Source organism: Canis lupus, chromosome 15, assembly GCF_048164855.1.
Source record: "Canis lupus baileyi chromosome 15, mCanLup2.hap1, whole genome shotgun sequence".
Classification (NCBI taxonomy): domain Eukaryota; kingdom Metazoa; phylum Chordata; class Mammalia; order Carnivora; family Canidae; genus Canis; species Canis lupus.
Window position 1 is genome coordinate 4843143 of NC_132852.1, and position 21299 is coordinate 4864441.

The following is a 21299-nucleotide window of genomic DNA, read 5'->3' on the forward strand; positions in this document are numbered from 1 at the left end:
TACAGAAGGGGGGGGGGAGAGGGACAAGCAGACTCCCCATTGAGCATGGAACCCCACATGGGGCTCGGTCTCAGGACCCCGAGATCACAACCTGAGCTGAAATCAAGAGTCAGACTGAGCCACCCAGGCACCCCACACCAGGCCCAGTTTCCACTAGAAAATGTTTCCATCAGGAAAATGTGAAGAGCAGAGTTTAGGGCTTTGGGCAAACCCCCTGCTGACCAGTCCTGGGCTCTGCTGCGGGTTCCCAGTGGCTGTCACCCACCAACACCACGGAGGAAGGAGGCAAGGCTGGTTCTCTCTCCTTGCTTCACTTGGAGGAGCAGAACCCCCACCTAGGATCATGGGTGGAGTATCAATTCGACCCCCACAGACTGGTGAGATGTGATGGGGTCTCAGGGGTCCGGAGCAGCTCCCACATTTTATTTTTGAGGAAAATCAGATCAAGAGAAGAGATTGTCTGACTCAGGGCACATGGTCAGTGCAAGAGGTAGCAGCAGGCTCCAGCTCCCCAGCCTTCTGGACACTGGCCCATTCCTTCATATATTTATGGAATATTTTGGTACTGTCTGGTGGACAGATGTTTTGAGCATGGGGTGCTGGTGCTCCTGGCAGAGCGTCTGCTTGTCTGAAGCATGAAGCTTTGTTGTGTTTCACTGAGAAGCTAACTGTGGAGTCCACCTCACTTCCAGACAGGCATTCACACCAGGTCTGGAACAGGACCTCAACCCTCTGATGGGGGGCTCCACAGAGATGCCTGCGGTCAAGAGAGGCTCCAGTCCATGCCACCCACAAGCCTGTCTGGTTATATTTAGAAAATAAAAAAAAACAAGAGTGAGTTAAAAGGAGTGTGAGGAGAGGACCAAGGCAATACTCCAAATGTTAGTTGAAACTTGACCTGGGAATCAAGACAGGAACCCAAGAGTCTATTTTCCAGGTGACCCTTCATGTTCAGCTTATTGAGGAACAGACTGCATTTAGGCAGTGAGCAGGAATACTGAAACGAGGCCACTTCTTAAGCTATTAGTCTAGAAAAACCTTTGTGCAGGGTTTCACACATCCAACAGCACATTTGCTTCTCTTATTTTCTGACATTTCTTTTTTTAAAAAAATATTGGTATCTATTTATTTGAAAGAGAGACAGAGAAAGCACGAACGGGGACGGGGGCAGAAGGAGAAGAAGAAGCAGACTCCCTGCTAAGCAGGGAGATCATGGCCTGAGCTGACAGCAGATGCTTAACTGACTGAGTCACCCAGGCACCCCTATTTTCTGACATTTCTTACCTGTGATTACTGTTCACTGCTCTTCGGGTGCCTGGCTCAAAGATGTGGTGTAGACAGCATGTGTGAGCGGGATCCAGAGAAAAGCAAAGGGCAGTGAGTTGTACGCGCTCAAAAAATCTTCATGAACAGAAGCTCTACCTCGCTGCAGGTGCTTAGAAGTATGTTTAGAAATCACACAGTGCCAGTGCCGTGAGTGCATCGAAATCCCTCAAACGAACTGCTGACCTGGGCAGTCCGCTTAACCTTTTGGTTTTCATTTTCCTTCCATCCCCCAAATGGAGCTGCTTATCCATCCTCCATGAGATTGGGTTGTGTTCATCAGGTGGGATAACCTAAGAGTAAAGGTTGGGTTCGGTTTTTGCAAACTAAACTCCTAAAGACATGTCACCCATCGTGATGATTACCTGAGGAGGCCAGGAGAAGGGGACAAGGCTCGTCAGGGCTGGAGCATCCATAGGTGGAGGCTGGTTTGGGTTTGATGAGAAGGTGGATGGCATTTGGTGGGAAAGGGGCCATCAGACTGACTGCATTTCTGTCCATCTATGGATGAGATCAACCTGGAGCTTGATCTCTAGTCTACTCCCATCTATGGGTCAGTGGGAGACTCTCAGGAACAAGGAAAGGAGGTAGGCTATTTTATAAAATTCTGAGACTCTTTAGGAAAAACAAAACAAAACAGAAAAAGGTAAAGTAAGCAAGCTTTTAGGAAAACTCTTTCAACAGACCATCACCCTTGCTGCTGGATTCATTCAACAAACATTTATTGAGCACCTGCCATAAACCAACATTCTTCTAAGTCATTGGGATGCTTCAAGAGCCCTCCTGCCTTCCAGAAGCTTACATGTTAGGTCTTAGCTTTATTGTTTCTGTCATTTGTCTCTGGTTTATTTTTAATTTCTGCTTCTGTACTTGGTAGGCAGCACCTGTTCCAGGGATCAGAGCAGATTTCAGCCTTTCTCTCACCAAAATGGCAGAAGAAAAGTCTGCATGTTCCATGTTGTGTAAGGCAGATAACATCTCTGATTCCAGGTGGCATATCCCCTGTTGATACAATAGAATAGAGTTGATGTTGAATTCATATTGTACAGAGAATAAAAGATGACCCCGGGCCACAGCCCAACTCTGAATACTTATTATATTTTTCCAAAGTTCGGGGTCTTTGGACAAGTTCTAGTTTAACCAAGCTTTGGTTTCTTAGCTTTAAAACAGGAACAATCATCTATACCTCAAAATGTTTTCAGAAAGGTGTATATTTTATCCCATATTATTATATCAGGATTCTCAAGCCTCCTGGTGACAAGAGTTAGCGAATTAGGGGAGAGCAAAGGGAATTTCAGAGAACAGAGTGGAATAAAAGAGGGGTGGATGTCAGTCTCTAGGAAAATTGGGAATAGCTCTGATTCCCAGCTTGTGGCTTCATTTTTAGTTTTATGTCTTATGATGAAAAGAAGAAAAGAAAACCTTTTTCTTCACCATGACTTGTGAAATTGTAAGTCAAGCACAACTACCCATTTATGGAAAGTGTTTTCTATTTGTCCCAAGAAAAAGACAAGTGTAATTATGTGTGGTGATGGACATTAACTAGGCTTCCTGTGGTGGCCATTTCACCATGCATACAAATATGGAATCATTATGTTCTATGCCTGAAACTAGTATAATGTCCTATGTCAATTCTGTCTCAATAAAAAAAAGCACTTCCTGTATTTGGGAATGAGATGGTTGAATGAAAGCTCTTATGTCAGGTCTGCAAATGTCACCTATGATGAGTAAGAAAACCAACGAAAATCACAAAATGCCCATAGTGTTGGTTTTGCATGATTAAAAGACAACCTTGTGCAAGATCTCAGCAACACCTGGGGCCTAGCCTGTGACCCCGTATCACCTGGGCTATGGCATGGCTTGGGGAGGGCAGCCAGGTGAAGACATGGGCCCCACAGCAATGAAGGCACCACAAGCCTGGGAACCTGGAGATCTGCATTCTAGCCTCATCTCCTCCAGTAGCTAATCAGCTCTCCTTGGATAATTTGTTTAACCAGCCGTGCCTCAGTGTGCTCCTGTAGAACTGACCACCAGAGACAGCTGCAGGAACACTAGCCTAGGTCTGAGTCACGGCTCAGGCTGTAATGGTAAGTGCACAGCCATACACTGTCACTCTGCTGTGAGCTGGGTTTCCTCTCCCTGGAGAGTGCAGGGCTGCCATGAAGACTATGGGCCCCTATGATGGGACCCATAGTCCCTTCCAGCTCTGATATTGGTCCGTCATTACCTTCTGGAAACTTTTATCAGACTGTGGTGAGTGTTTCCTATGTGTCTCAGAACTAAGGTGCTCCTCTGTCTTGTATTCTATGACCCTGGTAACCCATATTTCACTTCTTAAAAAAAAACTCTTCAGAGGGAAGATCCACATGGTCCAGAGCTGAGCCCCAGAGGGGTCCACCTGCACCCATTAACAACACAAGACACCCCAGCCCTCCACATGGGCAGTCATCCACGGGGTTCCTGCCCTACCTTCCCTGGTCACCACAAGCAGCTCTCTGCACTGGCCAGGAGACATTTACCTGAGTTCCCTTGGACCAGACAGAAGAGGACGGCAAAAAGAAAGAGGGCCTTCATGTTTCAAGGTTCTCTGAGGTCTGCCAGCCCTCCTGTGCAGAAAAGCCAAGCCAAAGAGACAGTGGCGTGGTATGGAGAGGACACAAAAATGGGACATTTATAGGTTTTTGGGAACACTGATCAGGAATGAGCATAGTTATCTGGTCTACTGAGTAAGGCTGTGGGCAGAAGGTGTTGAGGAGAAATTATTTGGGAACTAAATGTTGCTTTTCTCTCTTTGCCAACAAAAGGTCACCCTATCAGTAACTATGACTAAGCAATCATAAAATAGATATCAAGGTGTGTCGTATGTGGGGGTCAAACAGTAAAGAGGGAATCTGTTAAAATTTGGAATTCTTTTTCTCTGGAGCATTTGTTCTCAACACATCTATGGATTTTGTCATTGTGAAAAAGGCATAAGCATCTTGATTCGATCCTTGAGAAAACGAACTTCCACACCAAGAACACATCCTGAGTTCATGATTCTCAATGAATGATTGTAATTCTGAATCCACCTCCATGGATGGAAAAGGACAGTTCTACGGTACAAGAATTACTTTCAATACAAACTCTAGCATGTATGTGTCCAAATGTATGGGCCATTTTTAAAAAGTCACCTTGGTAGGTGAAACCATAAAAGCATGTTTTGTACTTTGCGTTCTTTCTTGCTACTTAGACTTACTTGATTTAGAGAAGATTTAAGGTAAATGTGGATGATATATTTTTTCTAGCAGTCTAGCCAGCACTCACATAGTTGTGAGATTATAGCTTAGAAATTGTTTTCTATATAGTTTGGAAATTTCATGAGCTGTGTTGGAAAAGTAGCTCACCTGGGAGAGAAACACATGAACAGTATTAGAATTTATCACCCACTTTTTTCTTTACATGCAGATCTATTATTTCCAGGTCACAGATTCAGATGCAACTACTAAGGAAGAATTCCATAAATAGTGTTGGAGACTCAGGCATGTCATTCCAACAGCATAAAACTAGGAAATCCAGCTTATTGAACAATCTCATTAATATGGTCATAGGGTCATTGGTTCTTATAATTACAGGGTTGAAAGGAACTAAAGCTCAGTTTGTCCCAGCACAGAAGGTAATTATCCTGGTGTGCTTTATACTTATACAGAAGAAGATGGCATTAGGAAAGATAAAAGATACCCTTGGGTTTGAAAACATTTGAGTGTGGCAAAACATTTTTATATATTAAAAAAAATACCTTGATACAGTTCAACAATAATTAGGTAAACAACTCCATTTAAAAGTGAGCAGAGGACTTGAATAAACATTTCTCTAGAGAAGAAATGCAAATGGCCAAAAAACCACATGGAAGGTGCTCAAAATCATTAATCATTAAGGAAATGGAATTCGAACCAAGAGATGCCACTTCCCAGGCAGGCACTAGGATGTCCATTGGAATAATAATGATGATGACAACAATAGCAAAGTGATGTTGTTACCTAACGACTCGGAGGAATTTATTTCCAAATTCAGTCTAACTATTTCACTAAACGAGTACTAGATGGCTAGAATTTGGCTGGGAATCCCATCCACCTGCCATCCTGTGACTCTGAGATAGGGTTCCACTGCTCTCAAATAAACGGTGAGTGAAATCATTTACGCTTTCCACTTATTTACCCCATGAGAATGTAAGCTCCATTCAGGCAGAGGTTTTGTGTGGTTGGTTCTTTATCTTTAGGACCTAAAACAGTGCTTGTCATACAATAGAAGCTCAATGGATAGTGGTTGAATGAACTCCAACATTTCCCACTAGAGATAGAATCAAATCAACACAAAGCATAAGAAAAAAAAAAGTACAAAATAGAGGTCTGGGAATATTACTGGAAAGACTAAGCAAGCCAGCTGTCTTGGAGAAAAGATTCAGTTGTGGAAATCAGAGGAAAATTCTGTCTCATGTATTAAAAAAAAAAAAAGAAAAGAAAAGAAAAGAAAGAAAAAGAAAAAAGGAAGAAAATAGCCATTGCATCTACTAGTTAGAAGCAATTGTCTATAAGGACCAAATAAGGTGAAATAGAATAGAAGGCTATGACAAAAACAATGAATTGGAAGAGTAAAAAAAAGTATGATGGCAAGGCAAAATTGATACTTTAGAAGTTGAATTACATGGCATGACGGTCAAATTTGAGTTAGTATTCCAGGTGGAGGGGAAAAAGACACCGTCGGAAAGTTATTAGAGAAGATGAGACACCATAGAAAAGCAGGTGATCCCTGAGGTGAGAACAAAGTTTTCAAAGAAGAAATGAGGTGGAATGGTGGTTATGAGGGGCTAGAGGAAGGGGGAAATGGGGATAAATGATCAATAGGTATAAAGTTTCAGGTATGCAAGATGTATAAGCTCTAGAGATCTGTCGTAACACTGTACCTAAAGCCAACAATAATGTACCCTTAAAATCAAAGAGGACGGATGTCATACAAAGTGTTCTTATGACAATACAATCACAAATTTTTAAAATGCAAAATAATTTTTAATGAGAAATGTATAGGGGAAACCAGAAGAAAGGAAGCGACTTCTACTGAATTATTACTGCACGTTTGCTTAGCACTGGGCTCAATGTTTATATCTCAACAACTGTTAGTGTCTCAATTGTCAAATACTTTCTGGCCTTAGTACTTTTGCAACTGATTTTGACCATATGATTCACCACTTCTCATATTTTTATTTTTTTTTTAAGATTTTATTTATTTATTCATGATAGATACAGAGAGAGAGAGAGAGAGAGAGAGAGAGAGAGAGAGGCAGAGGGAGAAGCAGGTTCCCGGTTGGGAGCCCGACATGGGACTCGACCCCGTGACTCCAGGATCACACTTTGAACCAAAGGCAGATGCTTAACCACTGAGCCACCCAGATGTCCCACATAGTTTTATTTTTAAAATTTTAAAAATTGACTTTTTTCTTTTAAAAAATTAATTCTGGTATAATTCACATATAGTATTACATTAGTTTCAGGTGTGCAATATAGTGATTCAATAATTCCATACATCACCCTGTGCTCATCATGACAAGTGTCCTCTTAATTCAGTTTGCCTACTTCACCCATCCCCCCAACTCATCTCCCCCCCTTTTTAAGAAAACAATGTTAAAATACACTTTTTATATTGTTTATAAATTAGAATGTTATCAGAGTAAGCCAATTAGAGGGTTTTCTAATTTTTCAGATGAAACTAATAAAACGAGAAGTATGGTTAAACATGACTAAATGAAAAAAAAATAAACATGACTAAATGAAATGTTAGAAGAATAAACAAAAAGAAAATCAGGTATCCTGCAACAGAACAAAAGCAGACCTGCCTTGTGTGTGTTTTATGCCACACGAAATACCAGATGAGGAATGGCGCTTCTGACACTTTAAGATGAAAAGTGTGTTGCAAGAATTGGTTTCATGGCTGATTATTTTTCACAAGTAAAGGAGAAAATCGTCCTGAAATATTCAAGGAGTCAGAAAATGTTTCATCCAAATGCGTTCTTGAAAAGATGGTAATATTTACATTTGTTTCTATTCTACGTTGTCTTTTTTTGCCTTTTTTTTTTTTTAAGGAATGCCAGATACCAGTTTCTTCCTTTAAATTTGCCATGTTAAAAGCCATGTTTATGTGTCCCAAGGACCAAAAGCATGGCTGTGCCCTTTAAAGGTTAAGACTCTGTGGCTTTGCCATCCTGTGGATTCCGAAAGTTACATCCCTTAGTGAAAAGCAGACAGCAGGTTGGCTGGATTTTACCTTTCCCTTCTCAAAGTCATATTTAACATTCATACTTACATTTCCTCAAGCCAGATTGGCTCCTCAACTTTACAGAACCATTTCCTCCTCCCCATGTGTCTGTTTCACTACATACTGTGATCCATGTCTTCCTTATTCCTGGAGCAATAAACAGAATTTTCAGCCTCTGCTCTCCCAGTGGGACCATCTCCTGCTTCCCTAAAAACCACAGGGGAGTGTCTTGATTGCCTAATGTAAGACCACTGCCCCCATTCATTAGAGGCTTCACCAAGGCACGGTTCCCAGCCACTTGAATTAGGTCAACACAGCCCTTGGGTTTAGACCAAAAGAAATAATAAACTGGATCTCCATCACCCAACTTGGGCTGCAGGTAATTGTTCTTACTCTTCGGCTAATGATTCTGACCACAATATCCCCTTGAAATGATCTTCCCACCAACTTCCTCTTATCCAAGAATCTATGTAGGCCCTTGCTCACGTGTCTTCCTCTTGTCTTTATTCCTGCAGCTTCAAATAAAGACAAAAGTGACTGATCAGCATAACCAACCTTCTTTCCTCCTAGATCTGGAAACTCCTTTGGGACTTTCTTTCCACTATCCTAACTCTATTCTGTTGTTGGGCCTCTATATGACAGCCCCCTGTGTGGCTAAAAATCTCACCAGAACCTTGGCTAAGCCAACGGAGAACGTTTGCCATTTTCCCAGAATCCTACACCAGATTCTTGTCTCATTTACTTCACAGGACTGTCTCTTCTAGGCTCAACATAATTCATCACAGGAGAGAGCATCAAGCTCCTGCAGTCACACTCCTTTGTCTACTTGTACTTGGGTCACGTACAGAAATAGCTCTCAGTTTCCCTTCATCTAGACACACTGGTTTTAATTTTTTTTTTAAAGATTTATTTATTTATTCATGATAGTCACAGAGAGAGAGAGAGAGGCAGAGACACAGGCAGAGGGAGAAGCAGGCTCCATGCACCGGGAGCCCGACGTGGGATTCGATCCCGGGTCTCCAAGATCGCGCCCTGGGCCAAAGGCAGGCGCCAAACCGCTGCGCCACCCAGGGATCCCTGGTTTTAATTTTTGTTCTTATAAATACAACCTGTTGATTGTTATGAAGAGCTTGGGTCTAGAAGGGCATGTTTGTCCACTGTGCTCATCAGGAGTTATGCAAACCAGAGACACAATGATTGCTAGAGTTGGGGCTAAGATCCAAGCATCAGCGTTCCTGGGGAGTGCTATTTCCTCTGCTCACCCACCCACATCTAGTGGCATCTGGGACTCACAGAGTCGCATGCCCACCTACAGGGACAGTGCCTTCCCTCAGAGCTGGAGCCCCGTCCTGACCAGCGTCCATCTCTCTGAGGTTGTGGCTAGGAAACATTCTGAAAAACAGATGTATGTTCTCTTAAAAATGTCAATGCTGTGTAAGACCAAAAAAAGCCCACACTTGGACTTTTCTTGCCTGTAGGGAGCTGTGTTAGTGTCCTGGATGTGTCGTGTGATCACCACCTGATTTGGGTTGGATCACTTAGCTCTCTGCCATTAATTTGTCCAACAATGAAATAGGAACAATGACTGGCGTGTTACAGGTGCCTTGGAGAGATAGGTAGGAAGTAGTACTGGATTCTCTAAGGGTGTTCTCAGAGCCCCCAGCGAAGAAGAGCAGAATGAAGGCAAATCACAGAGGGGACCCATAGGAAGCAAACGGAAGAGACTGAACAGACCCTGATGCTTTCCAGTTCTTCTGGAAGCCACATATTTAACCACAGCATCCACTGATGCACGTAGACCCAACAGAGACATTTAATCAGACTTCTCTGCCTCCTAACTGGGCTGGACGTCCTTTCCCTGCAGCCAGGGTTGATCCCTATCCTTGCTGTCCTCACAGGCAATGCTAATACTGGTCATCCGACTCCCAGGAATCCTTTTGGTCTATCAAGAAAGAGGCAGACACTGTGTTTATGATCTCAGTTTCCCTGAGAACTGGACATACTAATTTTTGGACATATTAATTTTAATTTTTGTTCTTATGATGAGGGGCCTCCCCGGGTCTAGTAAGGCAATTTGCTATGACCCGAGAGATAAGTGGAGTCAGTCCAAGCCTGCACACTGTGGTGGCTGCCACATGTGTGGACAGGTTGAAAACACTTGGGGTGGCTGTTATTAAAGTCATGAGAGGTCAAGTCATAGGATTCAACTGACTGAGCCTGCCCCCGCAGCGCCCACCCCAGCAGAGCCGGAGTGTCAAGGAGAGACTAGATCCCCTGAGGTAGGGGCACTCTGTGGGATGGATAGGTCTCAGAGATCAAAGCTCACAGAAGGTCCAGGGATGTGGTGGGATGCAGGACGCTCTGTGTGCAAGTGGGTGTGCAGAGCAGAAATGGAGGCAGCCAGGCATGGTATGACTGGCCCTGTAGTGATCTAAAGCAATCTCTGGCTCAAGGGTGTCTTCCCACCAGGGGTACAACTGGTGTCCATAAAGTCTCACCCTCCTCGGGGTGCTGCACGAAGAAGGCTTCTGTGAAAAGAACAACACAAGTGTAACCAACAGAGCTGATGACTCAGAACTTGCCTGGAGAGCCCAGGGTGCTCATTCCCTTGTCTCCAAGCAGGACTGCAAAAATTACTGTAGGGGGTAGAAAAATATCAGTTGTTGCCTGATGCTTATGAATTCCAACGTTGGTTGCAAAATCTCTCTGGGGAATGAGCTTGAATGTTTTATAGTCTTAATACCCAGAAGTTCTGTCTTATTGTAGATTTAGGACTTTCTTGGTGCAACGTCTTCGCCTACAATCAAAGTACACCCTTGTTTATACGTACATGCATACTTATCCTCAGGCACATTCATTTAAAATTTAAGAGTCACGCAGTACCTTGACAGAGTATTTTCAAAGATAAAATAAAAATCACCACTAATTTTAGTATTGGAATCTGGCATCCTTTTCTTTTTTTTTGCTTTTGGACATGCTTTTCACAATTAATTTTACATCAGACATATGAAATTTTTACCTTGTATCTTCTAAGAAAAATTGTCTTAAAAATCTTTACCTTATGCATTTTCATGGTTTTTATTTGCTTTTCTGTTTATTATACCTAAGGGATATATAATAGCCCTATAAGAAGATATACCATAGTTTTCTAAGATAACTGTTTTAGTCTGAACATTTGGATTTATTTTAAAAAGTTTCTCAAAATATTTTCATGGTTTCCTTAGGACATTTACCTTTTTTTTTTTTTTTTTAACTTGAGGTAAGAACACGTAAATGGAGACTCAATCTGTTAAGAAAAGTTTAAGTGCTCGACACAGCAGTTCAACCACAGACACAGTGTTGTACAGCAGCTCACTAGAACTTACTCATTTTGCATAACCGTAACTTTGCACCCACTGAAGATGGGTCATTTCTGAGAATCAGAACAACTGAGCCAACAAGCACAAGTATCTTGCATACATAATTTTAAAAAATACTTCTAAAGAAGTTACATAAATCGACAATGCTTCTGGCTTTACATGTGGTTTTCAACATGCCCTCACTACCCCTTAAGTATCAGCCTAGATTGAGTGTGTGTGTGTGTGTGTGTGTATTAAGTATGAAGCACATTCATCTGGAAAGAAGCCCAGAAATGCAGCATTTTGGAAAGATGTCTATCTATGCACCTAGTTTTATCTGTATGAGCTGTGGACGCTGGACTGTAACCCAGATAGATACCCACATGCAACAACAGTACAAAAGATTTATTCATTTTTTTATACACAGCATCTCCTTTATTTTCCTGCTTTATTGAGATATAACTGACATCAGAAATGATGATCTTTTTTCTCTTTTTTCCAGTTTTATTGAGATATAATTTACATATACGTATAATTGACGTACAATTGATGTATAATTTATAGTACAATATAAATTGAAGGTGTACAACATAATGATCTGACTTGCATATCATAAAATAATTACCACAGATTTAGTTAACATTCATCATCTTGTATAGAGACCAAAAATTGAGAAAGAAAAGAAAAAAATGAGTTTTTCCTTGTGACGAGCATAGAGGATTTGTAACTCATGAAAGCTAAAAAAAAAAAAGATGCAGAGAGAAGTAAGTAAGGGCTCAAAAGTTTGTAACATGAGAAACAGTTTGTAGCATTAGTAGGCAGCTTACTAATAATTACTTTCAGCCTAAAAATAATCACCGCATCTACATATTTCATAGCAAATTCCTTGATTTCTTCACTATGGATCTATTTTTTTAAAAGATTTTATTTATTTATGATACAGAGAGAGAGAGGCAGAGACACAGGCAGAGGGAGAAGTAGGCTCTATGCAGGGACCCGATCCCGGGTCTCCAGGATCACGCCCTGGGCCGAAGGCAGACGCTTAACCACTGAGCCACCCAGGCGTCCCAATTATGGATCTATTAAGATTTCCCTGAAACTGCTTTTGAGTGGGGCTGCTCCACATAAAACTCTAGGACAAACAGCAGAGGGAGTGCCTCCATGGAGCACATCCTGCGCTTCCTACTTAGCCGCCAAGAAGACCTCTATGGCTTGTGGGTTGGGAGAGTAGAGTTAGTGGCTGGTATGAAACTACAAGTTTAAGGAGAACCAGCGTTTCAACAAAGTAGGAGAGACTGAACTGAGCTGGAATAGGTGCCATTTCAACTGAGAAAATGCAGAGAATTTTTTTTTTTTTTTAGAGTTAATGGGTATTTATTCTTGATGAGATTTGAGAAGACATAGTTTGATCAATAGAATGAGAACGAGATCCCATGAGAGAGACATACTTCGACAAAGAGGAGGACTACTTGCACACATAGTAATATTTCAAAATAAATGAAAATCTCATATCAGAACCTGAAAAATCCCCAAATAGTGAAACACAGAAAGGCACTACCAAAGAGAGGTTGGGGTTGGTGATCTTAAAAAAAAAAAAAAAAAAAAAAAAAAAAAGAAAGAAATTAATGGAAAGTTTTGAGCGAAAATGGAAAGACATGGAATATGGGCGAGAGATGACAGATGGGGAAGATGGTTCCAGGACGGCTAGGGGGTTAAGCTCCTACCTGGCCTTGTGCGGATGTGACGTCCTGTCACCTCCATGGCCCGGCTGCTCTCGGCTCTCACCTGGGTCACTGCAAGAACCTCCAGTTGAGTTTTCTGCTCCTGCCTCCCCCTCCTCTCTCCTCAACACGGAAGCCAGCCGTTCCTCCCTGGCGACCCTGCAGTGGGACCCTGACCGTGGTGGTGGCCAAGGGGAGGCGATGGGGAGGAGGAGGGGGGTGCCGGGAGGGGGCTCTGCAGTGGCCCCTGAGCAAGGCAAGAATGTCTGAACTGGAAGAAGCCCTGACTAGACTCAGGAACCTTGGCAAGAAGGGTGAGATGAGGTGGTGACCTCCTAGTCCCGTTGTCACCTGAACCCCCGTGAAACACTTCAGGGGCTGGTTAGACTCCCCCAGAGCGAATCCCAGTGAGGATCTCTCCCGGCGTCCTGCCTGTTGTCCCAGCCCCACTCCCTTTCCTGGACTGCCCACCCTCCGTTCCACCAAACACCTCCCTCCCCCGTGCTCATCTGCCCTGAGGCTGCATCGTGCCATTCACGTCCCCTCGCAGAGCCCCGCTGTGTCCCCCAGTGGCTCCCCCTGTTCTGTGCCTCCCTGCACCATTAGCATCGCTCAGTGTGCTCCCTCTGGACCCCGAAAGCTGCCCCTGCACCATAAACGGCGAGTCTTCCACCCTGATTGCTTCTCTCCATGTCTCTCCTGGAATCCGCGTCGGCCTCTTCAAGTCCCCGTGGACCTGGGGAACATCTCAGGTCTCGTCCACGTCCCTCCTGCTTGTCCTCCTCCCCAGTGTGCTGCCTTAGTTACCATTATTCTTGCCTGCGCCACGTCCTGCCTTTTTCTCCCTCACCAAACCTGTGACCTCCGCATCCTTGGGGCCCCCCGTCCCCAGTTGTTCCGTCTTCCTAGAGAGGACCTCCACCTTGATCACTGAATGGCTGTCCCTGGGCTTGTCCCATTCCCTTCAGCTCTTACCTGGTATTCCTGTCTCTGGCCTCACCCATTTCCCATCCATCCCCAGTTCTTTCATTAGAAGGAGCTTTTTGAAATTGAAAATATGATACTGTCACTCCCCTGGAGCACCTGATAATCTCTTCTTGCTTAGCAGCCCAAGACCTTTAGCATACTTGTCGTCTTTGACAACTTCACACCATTTTCCTACACCATAGGAACCAGTGATCCTTATAACGAATCCCTCTCTTTCGCAGTGACATTGAACTTCTCACCATCTGCTTAGCAAACCACGTTCACGTCTCCATGCCTTTCTTCAGACCATGCCCATTGCCTGCGAATCTCTGCCAGTCTCTTTCAATTGACACACTCCTAGTCGCCCTCCAAAACCCTGGTCACATTTCCCCAGGAATCCTTTTCCTAAATCTCTTATATTTATCTGCTCCACCTATTGCCTTGGATATATGCATATTATACAATGTGTAGCATTTTATTGTTTTTATTCATTTGGGTGTTTATCTCCCTATTTGTATTTCCAATTTGTTACATTTCTCCATGCCTAGGGGGAAAAAATGGGTACTCAACAAATATTTGTTGAACAAAAGAGGGAATTACTTGAATGTTTTCCTGTGAAAGTTTATTGCATTAAAAGCTGTGTGATTTTTGGATATTTTGTCCAGCTCCTGCTAAGCCACTTTCTCTACAGTCAGGCGGAGGTGGTTGTTGTCCTTTCTTTTGCTACAACAAAATGTCCAGACTGTCTGGATCAAATGATAGGGCAGCAGCATGCTTGCTTAACCTCTTCTCCAAAAACACCTGTGTCTGGGTCAGTGCTATGGCCCCAGAGAGCAGCCATAGGGACCGAGCTTTGGCTTCTATACCAACACGTTCTGATGCAAACAGCAGGCATATTTTTTTTTTAAGCAGTAGCCTACTTGTGTTTCCATGTAATTACAATATTCTTGACAGTAGCCTTCACTTTTCTTGCAGTTGACAATTTTGAAATCCGGTTCAGGTTCTGTGTAAAGAAATTTCCAACGTTAGCATCTTAAGACCATCTCAAGAATGGAAAGGGGGCCCTTTTAGCCCAAAGGGATATGATGGAGACCAGCAACAAGTAGGACACGGGTTTCTTTCGTAAATGAGCATTCGTATCTCCGTGCAGCCATCCTGACCATGCAAAAATCAGATCTTTGATTCTGGCTTAAAAGTTACCTTTACTCTCCCTGAAAAAAAAAATGAGCTGCCCGTTCAGAGGTGGTTGGGAAGAGAAAGAGTAATAGATGCGTCACAGTACAAATGTTCTACTTAAACCAATTTAGGATTCTGTCCCTTAAGGGGACCACTGGGGACTCTGTGAGGCAGACTCGGGATGACACGGCCCGACCAAACACATACGTAGGGGAGATGGCCCTCTGGGCAAGGTGGCTTGGGGCTGAGCCGTCTCTGTAAGGGAGGTGACAGGTAGCCGAGGGTAGGTTGTAAAGAGTGAAAAAAGATTTCTTTCCCCCTCATCCTGAGGGAGCTCGTGGGAGGCTATTTGGGGCCTCATAGATGTGCCAGTTACCTCACTCTCCAATTCAAGTACTGAGATTATTAAACATGAATTCCTGTCTTAAATTATATATTATGGAGACAATTGATAGAGAAGGCAAGGGGCAAGGGTTAAAACAAAGAAAAAAATGGATGGACACCGTGAAAGCAGAGATACAATATTAGACAACGTGCAGTACGTGGCTGGCTGGGGACGCTGCTGATGGACCCCACGCTGAGGCTGCTCTGCTCATCACGAGCTCCGCCACCGATCTGAGCTGGGACCTTCAGACGGATTAAATGCCTAGATTGATGAATCAATTGATCAATTAAAATTATTTTCTTGTCACTTCATTTTGACCAGTAGCCATCCTTCCCTACAGATGCACATAAATGTACAAAACCTGCACAGGTTGAATGTGAACAATCGGATGCGTTCGGACATCTGCACAGCCCCATGGTACCATCACCACCACCAGGGCAGCAAACCTACCTATCACCTACAAAGGTCTCTTTGTGTCTCTTCATTTCCATGTTTTGGTTGATTTTGGTTTTTCTTGTCATAAGAGGACTTAACACAAGATCTAGCCTCTCCACGTAGTTTCAAACACACGATGCCGCATTGTTAACCACAGGCACTTGTACGTACGGCGGGTTTCTAGAATTATTCATCTAGCATAACTGAGACCCTGTACCAAGCGACTGACAGGCCTATTCCAAAGTAGCACCAGCTGCTGGTGAAGCTCACCTGAGCAACAACTACTTGTGGGTTTTGGAGGCAGAAGCAATGCAGTCCTCCTGTAGCCTCATCCTATAGCAGGAAACACATGGTAAGTTCTCCAGGAAGCCTTTTTAAAAAATATTTTATTTATTTATTCATGAGAGACACACACAGAGAGAGGGGCAGAGACACAGGCAGAGGGAGAAGCAGGCTCCATGTAGGGAGCCCGATGTGAGACTCGATCCCGGGTCTCCAGGATCACACCCTGGGCTGAAGGCGGCACTAAACCGCTGAGCCTCCGGGGCTGCCCTCCAAGAAGCCTTTTGAAACCCATCTCCCTAAGAGCAGGGGCTCCAGGCCTTTGCCCTCAGAAGAAAGAGGGGCCTCTCCATGAGTGAGTGGCCCTAGGATTTAAGGCTTGTTTCACTGGATTTTGGTTACCTCCTCCCTGGGGGGTGGTCTGCCTCCCAACTGACCAGTGTTCTGACTCTCAGCTAAAAATTCTGTTTTCTTACTTTGTTAAACATGTTGTTACATACGGAAGGTTAAAAACTCTTGAAAGAGAGAGGAGGTCATAGAAAGAAAGACAAGAATACAGATGGACGGGGCCCTACAGATGTCTATTCTCTTGGTAAATTAATTCACTTGCTCATTCCTTCAAGGCAGAATGATGTAGGACATTGTAGCCTGCCATGACAGTTAGGGGACATCCTCTGGATCAGGACTCTTGGTCTGGCAGGGAGACAGACACATAATCATATATTTAAATTCAATGTAATCAATGCATAGTTGAGTGTGCACAGTGATCTGGGAACATAGAGAACAGAAAAAAGGTCACAGAGATGATTAAATTTAAATGGATGTTAAATGTGGCATCTAAATGGGTCTTGAACTAAGGCTAGACATGCTCCACAGAGCTGTGCAAGGATGTGAAAGACTGGAGGGACGCCTGGGTGGCTCAGTGTTTGAGCATCTGTCTTCGGCTTAGGGCATGATCCTGGGGTCCTGGGGAGCCTGCTTCTCCCTCTGCCTGTGTCTCTGCCTCCCTCTGTGTGTCTCTCATGAATAAATACATACATAAATAAATAAGATCTCGAAAAAAGACATGAAAGAGTGGAGTGTTTTCTAGGAATCATAGGCACGGCTTGAGGACTATGGCGATGATGGATAATGGTGGGAAATGTGGCTAAGACAGCTTGATGCCAGTCTAACAGAGACTTTTACAGCTCACTAAGCATTTTAGGATGTATGCTCTTACTTTACTTATCAATATTTAAGATCCTCTTGGGGACGCCTGGGTGGCTCAGCAGTTGGGAGGCTGCCTTGGGCTCAGGTCGTGATCCTGGGATCTGGGATCGAGTCCCGCATCGGGCTCCTATGAAGAGCCTACTTCTCCCTCTGCCTCTCTCTCTCTCTCTCTCTCTCTCTCTGTCTCTAATGAATAAATAAATAAATCTTTTAAAAAAAGGATCCTTTGGGGATACTGTGTTTTCTGGATGCAGATCGAGGTATTATGCCAATATAGGAAGTAATGAGACTCTTTTTTCTCAATTCAGAGAAGGAGGAATTAAGAGAGAGAATTTTCTTCATAATTAATATTTTCCCAACACTTTCAAATAAAGTGGGAAATAGAAAACCAGTAGGGAAATAAAAATGTTTAGGAAAATTGTACTGCAAAAATACTTGTTGTGGAGGACATTCTCTCCCTTAATTGCCTCTTTTCTGAGTCGGGGAAGGAGGCAGAGGTGGTTAGTGTTTCATTCCGTGTGTGTGGCACTGGGCTGGAAGGGATAGATTCAGGGCCAGCGTGAACATGACGAGTCTCCATACACAGGATGGAAATTACAAGTAAGAAGAGCAAGTAAAAATGCACCGTGAGAGACCAAGGCAGGAAGTGAGCACGGAATATCCAAGGGAAGAGAGAAATGGGTATGATGCGTATGTGTTCGAAGGAATGCATGGGGACAGCTTCCTAGAGGAAAGCACTGGGAAGCCTGGCTTAAATTCTTGAAGGTTCTACCCTTGACTACCATTCACCATTGACCTCGGACAAGTTATTTTACATCTCCTCAACTCTCACATAAATCAAGTGGGAATAATAACCCCATCTCATAGATTTGCTATTAGAATAAAGGACCATTGCCTCGTACTGTTCACATTTGTTGTGCAATCATAGTATTTTCTCGTTCCCTTCCCTAGGGAGGAGAACCAGACTAGGGAGTCCCTGGAAACCCAGGGCCACCTCCAAAGGGATCAAAGTGAGGAGAAGACAACGCAGGGAATAAAGTTGCAGGATTTGAATCGCTGGCTTCCCTTTGCCAACGCCCTCATGTGGGTTCCCTGCTCTTGCCCACTGTGTGTCTAGCTTCCTATTCCCTGGTTCAGGGTCAGGAATGAGTTTGGGATTAAGAAAGCATCTTGGAAATGGTTGCCTCCTCTAGGTCCCTACAGATTGGAAGCTGGTTCCACACGGGGAGTCAGGACTGACCAGAAAAGTGGCTGAGGGCTCTTTGGATTTGTCACTTCCTGTACTCCTCATCCCAGCAGCCCATCCTCTGCACCTGTCCTGGAGCAATCCCTATGTGCTCATTGCTCACCTGGCACTTAGCAAGAATTCAGCAAATTCTTGAGGGCCAAAGGAGTGAGGTTCCCACCTAGCAGGAGGAGGGTGTCTTGCTTGGTATCATCTCCTCTGGCTATCTGGTGTGGGTGAAGTCAGAGATTATTGAATACTTTTACCTCTTTGGCCCTCATGCTCCCAAGTCTCATGGGACCCTCAGTCATCCTTCAGAGGAGGCTGTCAGACTCCTAGACCTTTCTAACAGATGAGGCAGCCCGAGCCATCTACCCCCTATTTGCATAAACACAGCCCATCCTTATCTCAACCACTGCGTGGCCCTCCCCACCTGCCCAGACACCTTCCCATCTATCCATTCATCAAACATTCCCAGAGTGGAGGGACTTATCACCCCCCCCCTTTTTTTTACTTACCCAGGTAAGGGGGTGTGCGTGGTAAGAGGCGACGTTTTTCTCGGTGGTGTAGCAAGTGAGACTCGTTTTTTCCTTGTCCAGGAGATTCTTCCCAAGGTTCTCTGGGACCCTCTGTACCTTGGTGGTTAATATTTCTGGCCCTGGATGGTCCTGTTTCACAGTAAATACACAGCAGAGCATTTTCAGAGCTCTCTCTTGAGCAGACCCAGGAAGATGTGGTGCATCAGTCTAGGAGGTGAGGGAACGTGGAGGGTGGAGGGGAGACATGCGGTTGCTGCTCAATGGGTATAAAGTTTGGATCCTGCAACATGGCTGTGTGTCAGAGATCTGTATAGCATGGTACCTGCATGTAATGATGCAGTATTGTGCACTTTAGAGTTTAAGAGCATAGATCTTTTGTTAAGTGTTCTTATCACACACACACACACACACACACACACACAGAAACACACCCATGCAAAGGGACACAAGGAAACTGTAGGAGGTGTTGCATGTGGCTATTTCCTTGGCTGTAGTGATGGTACCATGGGTGTTTGCAAACAAACTGACCGAACTGTACACATGAACTATGAGCCCATTTTTGTACACTAATTATACCTCTATAAAGCTGTAAAGAAAAGGAGCAAGTGGACAATGAGATGAAAGAGGCAAATGTTATTTGTGTGTGTGTGCATGAGACAGAAGAGAGAGGTGAGTGACGATCAAAGAGGGTGGGCAATGGAGCCTGAGTACCTGATGGAAGCCAAGCGAAGCCTTCCCCTAGGTTATCACCAAATAGTCGTTGAGACTCCCTAAAATTTAAGGTTCCTTGTGATGCAGCCTGTCCTTCCTTATAAGGAGCAGGTGAATATTAAAAGGATAAGAACGTGTAGTCAGGGTTGGGAACTGGTCTCCTGGGAAGCCGGTGCCAACAGCATATTGAAATTGTCACAAACTACAAACCCAGCCAAGAGACTCTTAAACCCCCAAACTCTGCCAGGAAGCTCACTTGCAGGGCTTAGCACCTAACTGCCCAGCCTGGACACCCAGCCTGGACATGGTCACTGCAGAGAGACCCTGGCTCCAGGACCGGGTCACAATTCCCATTTACCTGGAAACATTAGGGCCACGAGGAGAAAGCTGACGAGGGGAGAGAGAGGTGACTTCATGTCGCCAAGGGGACTGCCGGCTGAGAAGGTGCTGGTGGATGGGCAGCAGGGCTCCCTTTATAGCCCTGAGCTGTGTGGAGGGGGCCTGAGGCAGGGGAAGAGCTGCATTCTGGAATAGTCGCTGGGTCACAGAGGACACATGGGGATGCATTATTCTCCCACTGCTAGCGGAACAAACAGTGGAGCCACTTCCCTCAGGAAGTACATAACATGCCTGAGTGCCCTGGGTGGGTTTGGTGCATGAGAACTACAGGGCAAGAGAAGAGGAGCAGAAAGAGGGAAGAGGTCAAAACAGGTGCTCTTAACCAAAAAAGCACCACTTCCCTCAAGTGCTTATTGGAGGGTTATTAGGTGTCGAGATGGAGACGTGGATATGGCTGCCAGGGTGCTTCTATCCTGTCTTCTGGACATTTATTTCGGTGTAAAATATCAGGCAAGAAACCATAAAACACGTTGGGTTATTTCCTGAAGGTGTACAGGTGGTTCCAAAGTGATTCCAGATTTCATTTCTGCTTTGTCCCCCTGAATCTCTCACCCTGTGTCTTTTTTGATTTAAATTCAATTTGCCAACGTATAGTGTGACACCCAGAGCTCATCCCATCACACGTCCTCCTTAATGCCCATCACTCAGTTACCCCATCCGCCACCCACCTCCCCTCCAGCTGATCCTCTTTATTTCCCAGAGTTAAGAGTCTCGCATGGTTTATCTCCCTCTCTGATTTTTTCCCCACTCAGTTTCCCTCCTTTCCCTTATGGTCCCTTTCACTATTTTTTATATTCCACATATGAGTGAAACCATGTGATAACTGTCTTTCTCCGACGGACTTATTTCATTCAGCATAATGCCCTCCAGTTCCATCCGTGTTGTAAACTGTAGGTACCATCCTTTCTGATGGCTGAGAACTATTCCACTGTGTACACAGACCACATCTTCCTTATCCATTCACCTGTAGATGGACATGTCCGCTCCTTCCACAGTTTGGCTATAGAGGACATTGCAGCTATGAACACTGGGGTGCAGGTGCCCCTTAGGTTCACTGCATCTGTATCTTTGGGGTAAATGCCAACAGTGCAATTGCTGGGTCGTAGGGCAGATCTATTTTTAACTCTTTGAGGAACCTCCCCACAGTTTCCCAGAGTGGCTGCACCAGTTCACATTCCCACCAACAGTGCAAGAGGGTTCCCCTTTTCTCCACATCATTGTCGTATTTGTTGTTTCCTGCCTTGTTAATTTTAGCCATTCTCCCTGGGGTGAGGTGGTATTGTGTTGTGGTTTTGATTTGTATTT

General features: G+C 44.3%; 1 protein-coding gene and 1 long non-coding RNA gene across 4 annotated transcripts; one reads left to right on the forward strand and one right to left on the reverse strand.

The window, feature by feature from the left end:
• The first annotated feature begins 1534 nt into the window (after positions 1-1534).
• LOC140604573 (uncharacterized) lies at positions 1535-4584 on the forward strand. Its single transcript, XR_012007396.1, has 2 exons — positions 1535-3576; positions 3677-4584. It is a non-coding gene; the product is annotated as an uncharacterized lncRNA (long non-coding RNA).
• On the reverse strand, positions 2029-20150 carry SPAG11B (sperm associated antigen 11B). 3 transcript variants are annotated; one of them, XM_072775809.1, is made up of 3 exons: positions 19954-20111; positions 18864-19013; positions 2029-2325 (listed from the first exon to the last, which is right to left on the reverse strand). In XM_072775809.1, exons 1-3 carry the CDS (start codon positions 20009-20011, stop codon positions 2129-2131), a joined length of 405 nt encoding a protein of 134 aa, XP_072631910.1. In that variant the 5' UTR covers positions 20012-20111; the 3' UTR covers positions 2029-2128. The 3 variants fall into 3 exon arrangements, with proteins under 3 accessions (XP_072631910.1, XP_072631909.1, XP_072631908.1); XM_072775807.1 differs by lacking the exon at positions 2029-2325 and adding an exon at positions 13243-14636 and having other exon boundaries at positions 19954-20150; XM_072775808.1 differs by lacking the exons at positions 18864-19013; positions 19954-20111 and adding an exon at positions 3843-4000.
• Between the last annotated feature and the right edge of the window lie 1149 nt (positions 20151-21299).

Excerpts from the sequence above, each read along its gene's own strand:
- SPAG11B (XM_072775809.1), bottom strand. The coding sequence starts at position 20,011 with ATGAAGTCACCTCTCTCTCCCCTCGTCAGCTTTCTCCTCGTGGCCCTA. Across the intron at positions 19,014-19,953 it reads CGTGGCCCTAATGTTTCCAG|GACCATCCAGGGCCAGAAAT; the intron begins GTAAATGGGAAT and ends ACTGTGAAACAG. Across the intron at positions 2,326-18,863 it reads ACGCACACCCCCTTACCTGG|GGGATATGCCACCTGGAATC; the intron begins GTAAGTAAAAAA and ends TTGTATCAACAG.